Source organism: Branchiostoma floridae, chromosome 5, assembly GCF_000003815.2.
Source record: "Branchiostoma floridae strain S238N-H82 chromosome 5, Bfl_VNyyK, whole genome shotgun sequence".
NCBI classification, from domain to species: domain Eukaryota; kingdom Metazoa; phylum Chordata; class Leptocardii; order Amphioxiformes; family Branchiostomatidae; genus Branchiostoma; species Branchiostoma floridae.
The window spans coordinates 3097230-3109611 of record NC_049983.1 but is presented as its reverse complement, the minus strand read 5'-3'; the positions used below and the strand labels follow the sequence as shown (position 1 = coordinate 3109611).

At 44.2% G+C, this 12382-nt stretch overlaps 1 protein-coding gene across 1 annotated transcript in view; it reads right to left on the bottom strand.

The window, feature by feature from the left end:
• Positions 1-12382, bottom strand: part of LOC118416663 (filamin-C-like) — a 109545-nt gene that overhangs the window by 13546 nt on the left and 83617 nt on the right. Inside the window, exons 31-41 of the mRNA XM_035821839.1 lie at positions 12127-12189; positions 9220-10980; positions 7664-7729; positions 7043-7093; positions 6846-6914; positions 5601-6269; positions 4538-4655; positions 3852-3992; positions 3042-3170; positions 1711-1884; positions 269-427 (exon numbers count right to left, since the gene is read on the bottom strand). Coding sequence (XP_035677732.1) covers positions 269-427; positions 1711-1884; positions 3042-3170; positions 3852-3992; positions 4538-4655; positions 5601-6269; positions 6846-6914; positions 7043-7093; positions 7664-7729; positions 9220-10980; positions 12127-12189 — 3400 coding nt within the window. The remainder of the gene's footprint in view (positions 1-268; positions 428-1710; positions 1885-3041; positions 3171-3851; positions 3993-4537; positions 4656-5600; positions 6270-6845; positions 6915-7042; positions 7094-7663; positions 7730-9219; positions 10981-12126; positions 12190-12382) is intronic.

Below are 12382 nucleotides of genomic sequence, written 5' to 3'. Positions count from 1 at the left end.
ATCCCAGCTGTGTTGTTCACATGACATGCATGCTAAAAGAAAGGGCTGCAGTCCTAAGTAAGTATTGGACACTAAGCCGTGGTCCACTGTTCATTGTGCTTGTAAAAAAGAGCTAAGGGGGAATTTTCCTGCTACAATGAACCTGAACAAAATTGTACCATAAGCGTCTATCTTCTCTGTCATGACCAATGGAATATAGCTCCTCGGTGAGCTAAACGGGATTAAATCAACACTAAGTTCTTTCAAATTGCCCTTTTCAGGCACCCACCTATGTGTCCGTTGGACAGCCTCTTGAGTAGGCAGGGCTCCTCGTGTCCCGAGGGGCTCCTGATGCTGGCCTGGAGCAGACTCAGGTCCTGCTCCGCGATCTTCAGCGAAACCTCGTTAGCCGCTCCAACTGCCACCTGCTGGGGCTTGCGCTGGTCTCCTATTGGTAAAAAATTTTATGTACAGTTAAGACAGGGCTCAAGCCAGCGCCAATTGACAGAAATTTGCTGCGTGTGACGGAATTTTTTAAAAAACCAATCCGTCAGCCTTGACGGACAAAAATCCTTGGTGGAAGCTACAGGCGGCTTGGGGGCGCTGTCCACGGTTGGAAAGCCACACACTGTTTGTTTTGCTATAATTGTTATGATTGTTGACTTGGTGTGTCGGCGCCCTTTCGCATACGATAATCTCATTAAAAACCCGTTTTTCAAGGTCTCAGCTCCGTCTTTCTAACATAATTTTTGCGGTTTTCGCGACAATGGGAATTGGCTGACGGAAAACAATTTTGAGCTGGCTAGAGTCCTGAGTTAAGACCACATGTACAGAACAACTTTAGCATTTAAAAAAGACATACTGGCAAACTCTACACATCTGTATTGTTTACAAGAAGCAGGGGTACTGAACATTCACATTCACTATATTCTCTGGGACATACAAATGTATTTCATACACTCAGTCTGGCTATGCCTGTCATCCTGTTTTTGGACAAAGACATGGTACATGTTGGTACTAGATAAACGTTGATCAACTGAATCGAATTGAGAAATAAAATGTCAATTAGTCAACGATGCTACACCATTCCTTTGACAGGATCTTCAGAGATGTTAATTGCTCCTTTTCAATAAGAAAACCCCATGACGAAAGGCCTTGAATACTTTGTAGATTAGGAATGTAGTCCAATAGCTTTGTTAAAGCCGTATGAGCATTGGGTTATTATCCACTGTGTCTGGGGCACGGTATTGGGAAATTATACACATCACAATGTGATGTATGGCAACTTCAGCTTTAGCTTTGTTGGGAGACAGAGTCCATCACTATCCTTCCACCATCTTTTAGCTCACCAACTATAGCCAGCTACCCATTTTTGCGCCTGGTTGGAGTGAGACAAGTCCTTTCCAAAGTTGCAAGATTGGTAGCATGACAGGCTTTGAACTCTAGACCTATGGGTTTGGGGCCAAACACCTTGCAGTTATTGTAAATGCACTTAAGTTTGCAGGGATTTACTTTCGTGGTAGCGGGAAAATGAAGTGTTCACTGTGGTTCCAAGTTCGCAGTAGCGCCATAGACTGTAGTAAGAAACTATAATGGATAAATTTTCGTGGTGGTTTTAAGTTCCCAGTGAAGTGGCCACTGCGAAAACTGTAAACATGTCTGCATTTACAGTATGCCACATGACCCCTTAAGGATGTACAAGACATTGTATAGAAACCGAATAACACCTACCAACGATCTTGGCCTTGAATGGACTGCCCGGGATGTGCCTGTCTGCAAACTTGACGATGATGTTGTACTCGCCAGGCTGGGTGGGCAGGTAGGACACGCTGCAGGTGCCGTCCTTGTTGTCACGACAGGTGATCTCAGCCTTGGACGGACCCTCCACAGCCAGGGCCAGGCCACCTGGGGAAGACATACAGTTACGGAAACGTATAAACTAACAATCTTAAACTTAAGGCGTGCACCAGGGTTGTAGCCAGCCTGAAATCATTTTCCGTCCCCTCAATCATAAATCCTCTCTAGCGTCCAAAGTGCAATGGGCACATGCCCCCCAGAAAATTTTGAAATCTAGACCCTCTGAAACGCTCTTTCCTGCATTTTGAGGTGCAAAGTTTGCTGGTAGCCTAATTATAAGCTGTTCAAAGGCATCTGTTTTGGTGAAAAAATAAACAAGGGAGACAGCTTTTTTGTCGATTTTTGTCTGTCACATGAGAAGGAATGGGCAAATTTTTTTCCGTCCCCAGCTGCAAAATTCAGTCAAAGGACGGTAGTACGGGTGCTGGCTACAACCCTGGCGTGCACTATCGTACGTATGCTGTGCACACGATCGCGAGCACGCCCTGTGTGCATGTAATGTGTTCTAATGCCGAATGAGTGTCTACTGGCTGAAAAGTCAATTTGAGTCTGACAACTACACCATATATAAATATTAATGTATTTCCTGGTATCTTCAATCAAAGGGTGTTTCGGGGAAAAGGGGTAATATGCAAATGTCACAAGCCTCCTTTAAGCTTATGCAACAATGTACATGTATAAGTCAAGCAGAGATTAGCTTCCAAGCAACATTTGTATACAGACTGTCAACAGCTTTTAACCGGGCCTTTTCAGGCTTACTTCTACTTGTAACGTCATGTATACAGTTTAACGTGAATGGATATCACGGTATGTTGAAGGTTGATCAATAGATATCAAATGAATGCTACAAAACAGTTCTTTAAGGTAGACTTCAAACAGAACAGATGCGGTCTTGACCTTAAACTGCCAGAGTTTCAGCCCTATAAAATGCTATCAGTGCGGGGTTGGCTGCTAAACTCCAAAAAGAGACCCCCGAACAAGGCTGAAGTCCCTAACTTCCGGGGTTCGTGCGCTACACAAATGCAAAGCTGCTACTTCGGGGGACTACGCTATCCCGAATATATCCGGGCACGGCACACAGGGCATGCATATGTGTGCCGGGTATATCCGGGTTTTACGTTTAAGGGTTAAGGTAGACTTCAAACAGAACAGACGCCGTCTTAAATAAGTATATATCAAGAATAACAAAACAAAGCTAGCTGTACCTGCTCCAGCATCCTTAGTGACGATGGTGAAGTTGGACTGTTGCCCGGCAACACCGTGACTCAGACCCGAGCCGAACGCTGACACCTGTCCCGGCCTGATCTCATCAACATGGAACTGGATGGGGCTTCCTGGGGTGGGGAATAGTCAGGCATATGTTTAATGTAACTGGTTAGACACATGTACAATGAGCAATCTATCTGTATGGTAGGGTCAGTACAACTGTCCTTTGGCAATTTACTGTAACTCCATTTATTGCTGTTGGCAAGGTGAGTGGTTTAGAGGATAGGGAGTAGCTCACTAATTATCAAGCATCTAATTTTAGCAGTTAGATCTGAACATTTTTTCTAGCCGGCATCAGAGTGATCAAATAATTGGGATGAAAAAGTTTATCAGTGGGCTGGTGACTGCTGAAGTCGCTGGAAATAACTCAAAGTTACTGTTCACAAATCAAGAATCACAGCCATGCACCAACTTTGAGATAAGGGGTTTCTAGCAACAGGTGTCTCTGTCATACTAGTAACAATAGTCAAGTAACACCTGGTTTAAATTCAGTACCTAAAGTCTAGCCTGTAGCATTCAAATTTGTTATCTTGATACTCTATCTAATATCATGTTACAAGAGTTGGAGCAACAAAAAGTTTGCACTCCACTATTTAATATCATGGATGAATCAGGTACTTTCCCCACTTGTGCTATTAGGGAAACACTCCTTCAATATGCCTAATCACAGATAGAATTCAAACTCTCAACCCTTATATCCAGAACATAGATTTCTAACCATTTGACAATGTACAATGTTTCCCTCTGACCTGGTATATGCTCTCCGTTGTACTTGATGCCGAGCTCATGCAGCCCTGCCTCTGTCGGGGTGTACTTGATGGTCAGAGACCCGTCGCGGTTGTCGATGAACTTGGGCTGGGCGATGCGGCCGGAAGGCTGCTTCACCTCGGCTGAAAGTAAAGATGAAATATTAATGTCAAGCAATACCGTATTATCATCTAACCTACTTGCTACATTTGTAGGTGTAGTCTCTGACACAAACTCTTACTTTCCAGTGGCAAAACAGTGGCATTAAAGGTAAATGAGTAAAGGGGCTACTAGGAGTGCTATTTAGTCAGGCTATATGTGATCATGACATTCATTGGATTACAAAGAGTCACACTGCTAAATGGTATGCGTACAATGTGTGATTGACTTCTCAAAAACTAAATTGCCAACAGTACACTTAAAGGCAGTTGAGTGAGAGTGGAATGTTTGTGTAAAGAATCAAAATTGTTTCACATCTTATTCTTAAGATAAGAGCTAGACAATAGGTATATTATTTCACTACAGCTACCGGTATGATTATAGTTAAGTCAGTTATACTGCCCAGGACCTACATGTGTACATGTATCTGAGAATACATCTACACTAGTTTGTAACACAAATCCTTCAACAGTTACCCAGTAGCAATGGTGCTAAGCATCCCTTGAAAAAAGTGGTATCTTCCTCTTACCTGTCAGGTTTCCTGAAGACAGCACCTCGATGAAGATGGGTACGACAAACTCCACCGGCCTCATCCGGCCTGGAGCGCCCGCCTCCATCTCATCAGCCATCATCATCTCTTCCTGCGCCTGAAATCAGCCAATCACAGGTTAGCGCGACGTTCACCACACGGTCAGATAGGGTGTTTGGTAACACGTGAACTTGGACGAAGAATACAACACCACTCATTCACACATACATGTATGATGGTAAAGACCAATGACAGTGAAAGCAATAAGGTGGCATAACGGAAAGGGTAAAGAACTCTGTAGGTTGCAATGTCACAGACTTTCTTACTGCACATAGATATAGCTCAAGTATGCACACAAAGAACATTGACAAGAGATAAGATCATTACGTTCCTGCAAGACAAAGAAGAAGTCATTAAGACAACATTTTACAGCAAGCTGAAAAGACCATAAAATGCTACGAACACAGCAGAAGTCAACACAATGGCTGAATAGCGGAGCACATTTTTTCAGTCCCGAATTGCTTCAAGTAATTAAGTACACTTTGACGACAATACTGTGCACAGACAAAGCAAGAAAAGCGACATTGGACTCTGCAGTCATTCTGAACACACACTTGTAGTCCAAAACGGTACCTGAAAGAAGGCAAATGGCCAATTATGAGTAAAAGTCATAAGAGCAAAGACAGAAAAGAACCGACACAATAATCAACAGAGACAGGTCGCACATACAATGTAGGCAGTTGAGTTATCCATATTTTTTTGCAACAAGATGATTCTGCAAGAGACGAATCAGAAAATCAGATGATGAAAGGTAGTACAAACATGCTGGAAAAATAAGAAACAGTTGAGTACATGATTTGTAGTAACACGGTGGATACAATTGTCGGATAGTGAGGTTAATAGTTGATAAAGTTGTACTTGTATTAAACGTTGCTTTACGAAGAAATCGCTGACAATATATCTTTGATTCTGTCGTGATTATTTACATGGAAGCGCAGAGAGAAGGAAGACACTGAAGAATTTTCCGGCTGAAGTTATGCTGTTAAAATCTGCACTAGTTTACCCCAGGTGTGGCCTTATCTGGCCCCCTCTTGTACGGCCTTATGTCGTCATCATCATCTGGATTGCCGGGCGTGCCCCACTTCTTCCGTGGCTGGGCGCTCGTGTCGTCGGGGCCTGACATGGTCACGTCTTCTGGTACGCCCTTCCTCCACGGCCGGGCCCTCAACTCGTCAGGCCGAGACTGCATCTCCTCGGCAGGGACCACGCCTTGCTTTCCCCACGGCTGCCTTGCAGCTTCCGCAGGGCTGGCGAAGAATGGCTCATCACCAGGTGCTGCCTTCGCGTCATCCTGCCACCTTGGTCGAGAGTTTTCATCGTCAGGACGTGAGATCGCCTCGTTGGGTACTGACATCATTTCATCGCCCGGTACTGCTGTGATGCGCTCGACCTTGTCAGGACGATACTTGGCATCAGCCAGCAGCGCTCCGAAGTCTACTCCCTTCTTCTTAGGCTCTTCTTCGTCGGAGTTAACACCCTTCTTCTTCTTCGGATGATCCTTGTCCTTCTCTCCATCCTTCTTCTTAGGGTGCTTCTTCTTGGAACTTTTCCCTTCATCTTCTGAGTCAGATGAGGATGATGATGAGGAAGAACTGGATGTGTGAGAACCAGACCTTCGAGGCTTGCCATGCCCCTTGGGTTTACGTCCGAGTTTTTCTTCCCCGACCCTTTCCTGTTGGTAAAAAAGTTTAAGCCATCCATGATGCTAGGGTAAGAAGACTGATCAGTTACTGATTTTGATCAAGTAATCGATACATTATCCGTCTGGCCTGTAAGAATATCAGGTCGATTAGAAATTAAAACGTAAAAGATGGGAGATTTTAACTGACAGGACTTCTTTCTGTTGATCGACTGGAACAATTTTTACACATTATCAAAATATGTTCTGTGAAGTCATGATCAGACTATATCATCAAAATGATGCATGCAGAAGTTTCTAACCCTGGAAACATTATATTTCTAATAATCATGAAAGAACACAATGTCATGTTATTGTGATATGATTATCCAAATCAGAATGATAAATGTGGATTAAGATGAATCAGAAATGGGATTAGACTATTTGACTATTCATGATATCTTGGTACAGTATCAATGTAGTTAGTATAATTGATATGTAGATTATACAAATATTCATAGTGTATTGTGAGGAATTATTGATAAATGAAATAGATAAACTGATATTGGAATGTAAATTGTGAAGGTGATGGTGATTGGTTAGTTACAGTGAAGTACAGTACGTGAGTACCATGCCATCTGGACCGTCATGGTCGTCGTCAGGCTGACCTCCTCGCAGCTTGGAGTCCATCTCTTCAGCCTAGTAATAATACCACACACAAACAACACATCAGCATGCACACATGGGCCCAAACCATCAATTCCACTGCTTTGGTCAATCGAGAATATTAATGCAGATGTCGAGGTGGGAAAATTAGGGAAGGGTACCATTTTGAGAGCGTCAGCTTCGAGTTGTTTCAGCTTTAACTCTAGCGCTTCCTGCAGGAACAAAATCGTTGTTGTGCACACAAACTGATGAGTCACCACAAGAAATTATCAATCAATCCATCTAATCCAAATTCGGCAAAAATTTGGCAGCAAAATCAGTGCGTCCAGACAAAATGAAATTGTGCAAGAATTGGTCGTGGTTGGGAAATGACAAAAATTTGTGAAGAAATGATGAATGTCGAATTAGTGAAATCAACACCCGGAAATCCCAACACCGAAAATCGTCTGGCGGAACTTGTAATAAGAGGACATGGCGTTTGCAGAACTATGCAGTGCTTTTGTTTCTGACTCAGTGCCTGCAGGAATGATAGAGAAGCATCTGAAGCATGAATCGCAGCATGCAGTTAGGATTGATGTTAAGTTGAGGTGGGAGGGGGGCATGCATGATTCGTTCTAGCAAGGGTAAGGCGTTGGCTCTGAAGCATATCTCCGCTGGGTCGCTAAGAATTAGAAAAGCGTCACATCAAAAAAAATATAATACAATCATAGTAAGAGTGCAGGAAGCTTGGTTGGGTTAGGAGAGAGTGCAGGAGCGATATATATAGGTCTGTTTCTCAATACCGCTCGAGGCGTAGGTGCCGATTGTTGCATCTGGGCTGGAGCTGCCTTCACCACTTCTTGGTCCGCCTGAATGGAGGAATGTTTCATCACGGTTAGTCAATACAGGCCACCACACCGCGGCAGCCACAATACCGGAATACAAATCCACTTAACGACGAATATCAGACATATTGGACAGGAGATTCATTGAATCGAAAAACGTCATCCGTTGGAGTAAACATGATATCAGGGCGGTCAGTATAGAAGAATTTATGACAGGAGAAACGCATCACTGGTGAATACAAGGCATCGACTGTGCAGCATGTGATATTATAATTAGTGGGCCAGTGGTCCGTAGCTGCCGCACTTAGATGGAATGGAGGTTGGATGATGTAAACATGATTGGATGTCACAGTCGACAGACGCCCTGCGTGGGGATGTGTCTGGATTAGGAAATCAGGCGGAGAGGAAGAGAAGGAGGTACGCAGTTGAATAACAATGAGCGCTATTAGTAGTCTCTTGGTGGTACAGACAGATGGACTGCTGAAATAAACCAATAACTTCTAAAAGGACCAATCTAGTCTAATCAATCTGCTGTACAGTACAACTCAGGAGACAGAGTAGGGATGGGGAATCACAAATCAATAAGGGGATACGTGTACAAGCGAAGGGCATACATCACAAGTAACTAAATAGGTGGGTGGGGAAATCAACGCAAGAAGAAAGCCACAGTATCCACAAAAACACAGGAGGGATTGAACCAATACTAAACGTGAAGCCAACATTTGCTCAGGGTTGAGGCTACATCGGGTATGACAAAAAGCCAATGCTGGCAAACCAAAGGCAAAAGGGATGTGACAACAAGCACAATGCAGACAGTCCCATACATCCTTTACTAAGCCTTAACTCAAAAGAACACAATGTAGAGGCCAACATACCAACAAACAAGTCTTAGAGTCTTATCTGTTTTCTGAATCCAAGTTTAGCTTTCTGTTGTCCACAATACTTGATGGACAAGTCACACTTTGAATAGCTCAACAAACGTATGCCATTAGGTAGGTAATATAAAAAGAAAAAATTAGATTCATAATATTATACATGTGACATTTGAATCAAGTGTAGTCTCAAGCATGGGCCATACGGAAAATAAAACTGGGATTCAGACTTCCACACATCCACACTACATGTATGTATGGTGAACTTGGACTACCAGCCCAAGTAATCGTTAGTTATGCTTGAAAAATGTGAAAAATGGGATGAAACAAATTGTTCAAAGTTGTTTGCACCAGAGCAAAATAAAAGCTCTTCATGGCAAGTCATGCAGTATAGTCAGCCATCACCAGCATTAACTGATAGGTTGATGAAACAAAGAGAAGCAGGTCTATGGTAGAAAGGTAAAAATGGCTTGAAGAAACAGGTGAAATCTTCACCGAGCAAAACGATGACAAATCATAACGGAACAAAAAGACCACCGCCGTCACCAAGGGAGTAGAGAGTACGTGCTTGACATGTAGAGATATATGAATGATGAAGACACTTATTCATCCACCTGACACCATCAGAACAAAAGGATTTACCGCGCTGGTCTTTGTGACGGTCGTCTTGCTGACGGTCGTCTGGGAGAACTCCCCGCTCTGTCTGGCGGTCCTCTCCGTCTGTAGCTCGCTCTCAGCTACCCTCAGTTTGTCCAGGGTGTCTTGCTGCTTCCTATCTAACAACTGGTACTCGTTCTGTAGGTTACGCAGCTTGGACTGGAGGTCGAGAATCTCAGTGCGCGTTTGCTCCTCCAAGTGCCGTAGCCTCTGAGAGAGGCTCAGCAGTTTGGCCTCCTGTTCCTTGCTAAGGCGCTGAGCGATGTCGCGCTGGTGAAGGATGTCGTCCATGTCGCTTCGCAGCCTCTCGTTCACCTTGTGCATCTCGTTGTACCTCAGCTCGGTGTTGCTGGAATCCTGCTCGGCGCGGCGGAGCTGCTGGCGAAGTTTCTCCACCTCTCCGCTCCCCTGGCTCATGTTGACCTCCATGTGCTTCAGCTTCTCTGTCGCGGTGTTGCGTTCGAGCTCAAGCTCGGTGATGCGGCGGTGCAGCTCGAATGCTTCCTGGTTGGCGTGCTCGTTGTCAGATTTCAGTCGGCGCCTCAGACTTTCTAGCTCATCTTCGAGTGCCTCAGTGCTGCCTCCCATCTGGGTCTGAACGGTTTGAATCTCAGTCACTTGCGTCTGAAGCTTGCTGGTTTCGGAGTAGTAGAACTCATACTGGCCCTGCAGTTCCTCCTTCTCCCGCGCTAGATCCAGCATCTTTCGTTCGCGCTCTGTCATGTCGTCGTTCAGACTTTCAATCTTCATCCTCAGCCTGCGAATCTCTTCCATCTGCTCCTGAATTTTCCCGTCCTTCTCGCTGCTCTGGCCAACCACGGAGCTCTCTAGGTTGCTCATCTTTGTCTCCATGGAGGTGATGTAGCCCTCTTTCTCCTGGAGTTCTCGACGAAGGCGGTTCATCTCGAACTGTAGATCATCGAGTTTCTCCTGTAGCGACCTGTTGGCCTGCTTGTCTTGGTACAACTTCTGGTTCAGACCAGACAATTCACTCTCCATATCCCTCGTCTTGTTCTTCAGGCCGTTGATTTCAGCGAATTTCTCTTCATTGTCCCGCCGCGATATTTCTAGGTCGGAGCGAAGTTTACGCGCTTCAGCTTCCATGGCTCCTAGCCTTCCCTGTTTCTCATTCAGTGCCATCTGTAGGTCGTTACTGAGCTTCATCTGAGAGGAAAGTTGTTCGCTCTCGGCCCTGGTTATCTCAGTTGTCTTCATCTTGGTGATATTGACCTCGTCACGAGCTGACAGCAGATCCGACTGCAGGCCCCTGATGTCTGACTCCCTCTGGGCCAGTAGCTGCTCAAGTCTCTCCACCTCCGAGTTTGCGTCCCTCGCTTCTCGCTGGTAGCGTTCCATGTTTGCCGTCTGGTCATCCAGTTCCCGTCGCAGGTCTGCGATCTTCTTCCTCAGTGCCTCGTTCTCGGCTTCCAGTTCTCGAATCCTGCGCCGAAGTTCCTCGATCTCCGACTCGCGATCTCTCAGCTGCCCCTCCTGGATCTTGTGCTTGGACTTGAGAGCTTCGACCTCTTCGTTCAGGATACTGATGTTGGATTGAAGCTTGGCCGAGTTGATCTCAGCCATTCCGCGAACCTCCACCAGATCAGAATTCAGCTGTTCCACCTCTGTGAGCTTGTCGTGGTACAAGCGGTGGAGTTTGCTGTTCTGATCTAAGAGATCGTCGTGCTCTTTCTGCAGGCTCGATAGCCGTTCGTTGGTGGTCTGAAGCTGGCTCTCGGCTTCCGACAGCTAGTTACGTGGGAAGAGGGCCACGTTATCAACTACATCCACATCTTTTAATGACCCCCAAGTTTACAATTTCAAACATTTGAACACCCGAAGTGCCCCAGAATTTACTGTTTGCCCAATAAAGGCAGGTAAGACAATGACCTACATGAAATTGTAACTTTTGGTACAAGAATGATAGGCTTCTATGCGAAAGAAAAGTCAGAAACATTCTATATACAGCTGTCCTACAGTCATGCACAAGTACATGCAAGGATGTAACAGTTGGTACTGACCAATTTGAAGGAACTAGAATTGAAGCTGTATACCATTTGGCATACGTCAACCCAAATAAAATGTCACCATGAAAGTTTAGCATACCCCATGCACACCAATTGACCAGCCTAGGCTGTTATATCCTGAACTAGCATCATTTACAGCAAAGCCCTCACCAGTTACTGAGCAATTAATTGCACCTTTTCTCCACTATATAAAAGTAAGCTGCCATTAACGCCTTGTTGGGCAAAGAAACTACTAAATAAACTCAATTCAATGATTGCGTGAAATTTGAACAAAAATATGCAATACCAGATGTCGTATTTTTCATTAAATCTTTCCTGATGTGGAATTAAAAATATAATACGGTAACCCGAAAATCTGCACACCCAATGGTTTGCCCAATAATCAAAACAAGAAGTGAATGTGACTCTAAAGGCTAATGTTACTTTCAACTTTTTTTCTGAAAGAAAGGTAAAAGCTGCTGGACGTGAACAAAGCTGTGCATACATTTGTATTTGCCACCTTGCTACTGTGTGTTCGATTTGCACTGTGCAAACATTGTCAACTTGAAGGCACACTGAGCAAGACAACTTTACACCACAACGTATGCTTAAAATCACACATAATTTGGCAGTGATTTCTATTCTACTATAATAAGTGCTTAGCACTTCAGTTTCTTTCCCCATCCAAGATGTCAATGTAAAAAAAAAAAGCTGCCACCATATGTAAGTGACCTTGACCCTTGACCCCACCAAATATGTCGACAGCACCTTATTTGACCTTCTTATTTTATTTGACCTTCCTACTTCTACCCAGCGTGTATTGCTTCATTGTTACGACCTTAAGAAAAGCTTATTAAAATGTGCTCCGGTAGGAAATATGAAGACCTACTAAGTCAACCGTTTTATAAACGGCACTGTGGAGTCTCTCCGCGTGTTGTTGGGACTCTTCAACCTACGAGCACAACAGACTTCCGTGATAAACAAATCCCCATAAAAACAAACATTCACAAGACAAATCCCAACCAAAACCCTGAATTGTAACAAAAACAAAGACAACCTTATAGCCAAATAAATCATGATAAAAAAAAATCTAACTACCACCACCTGAAAATTAAACTTAAGACCAAACTAATCAACAAGAAAAT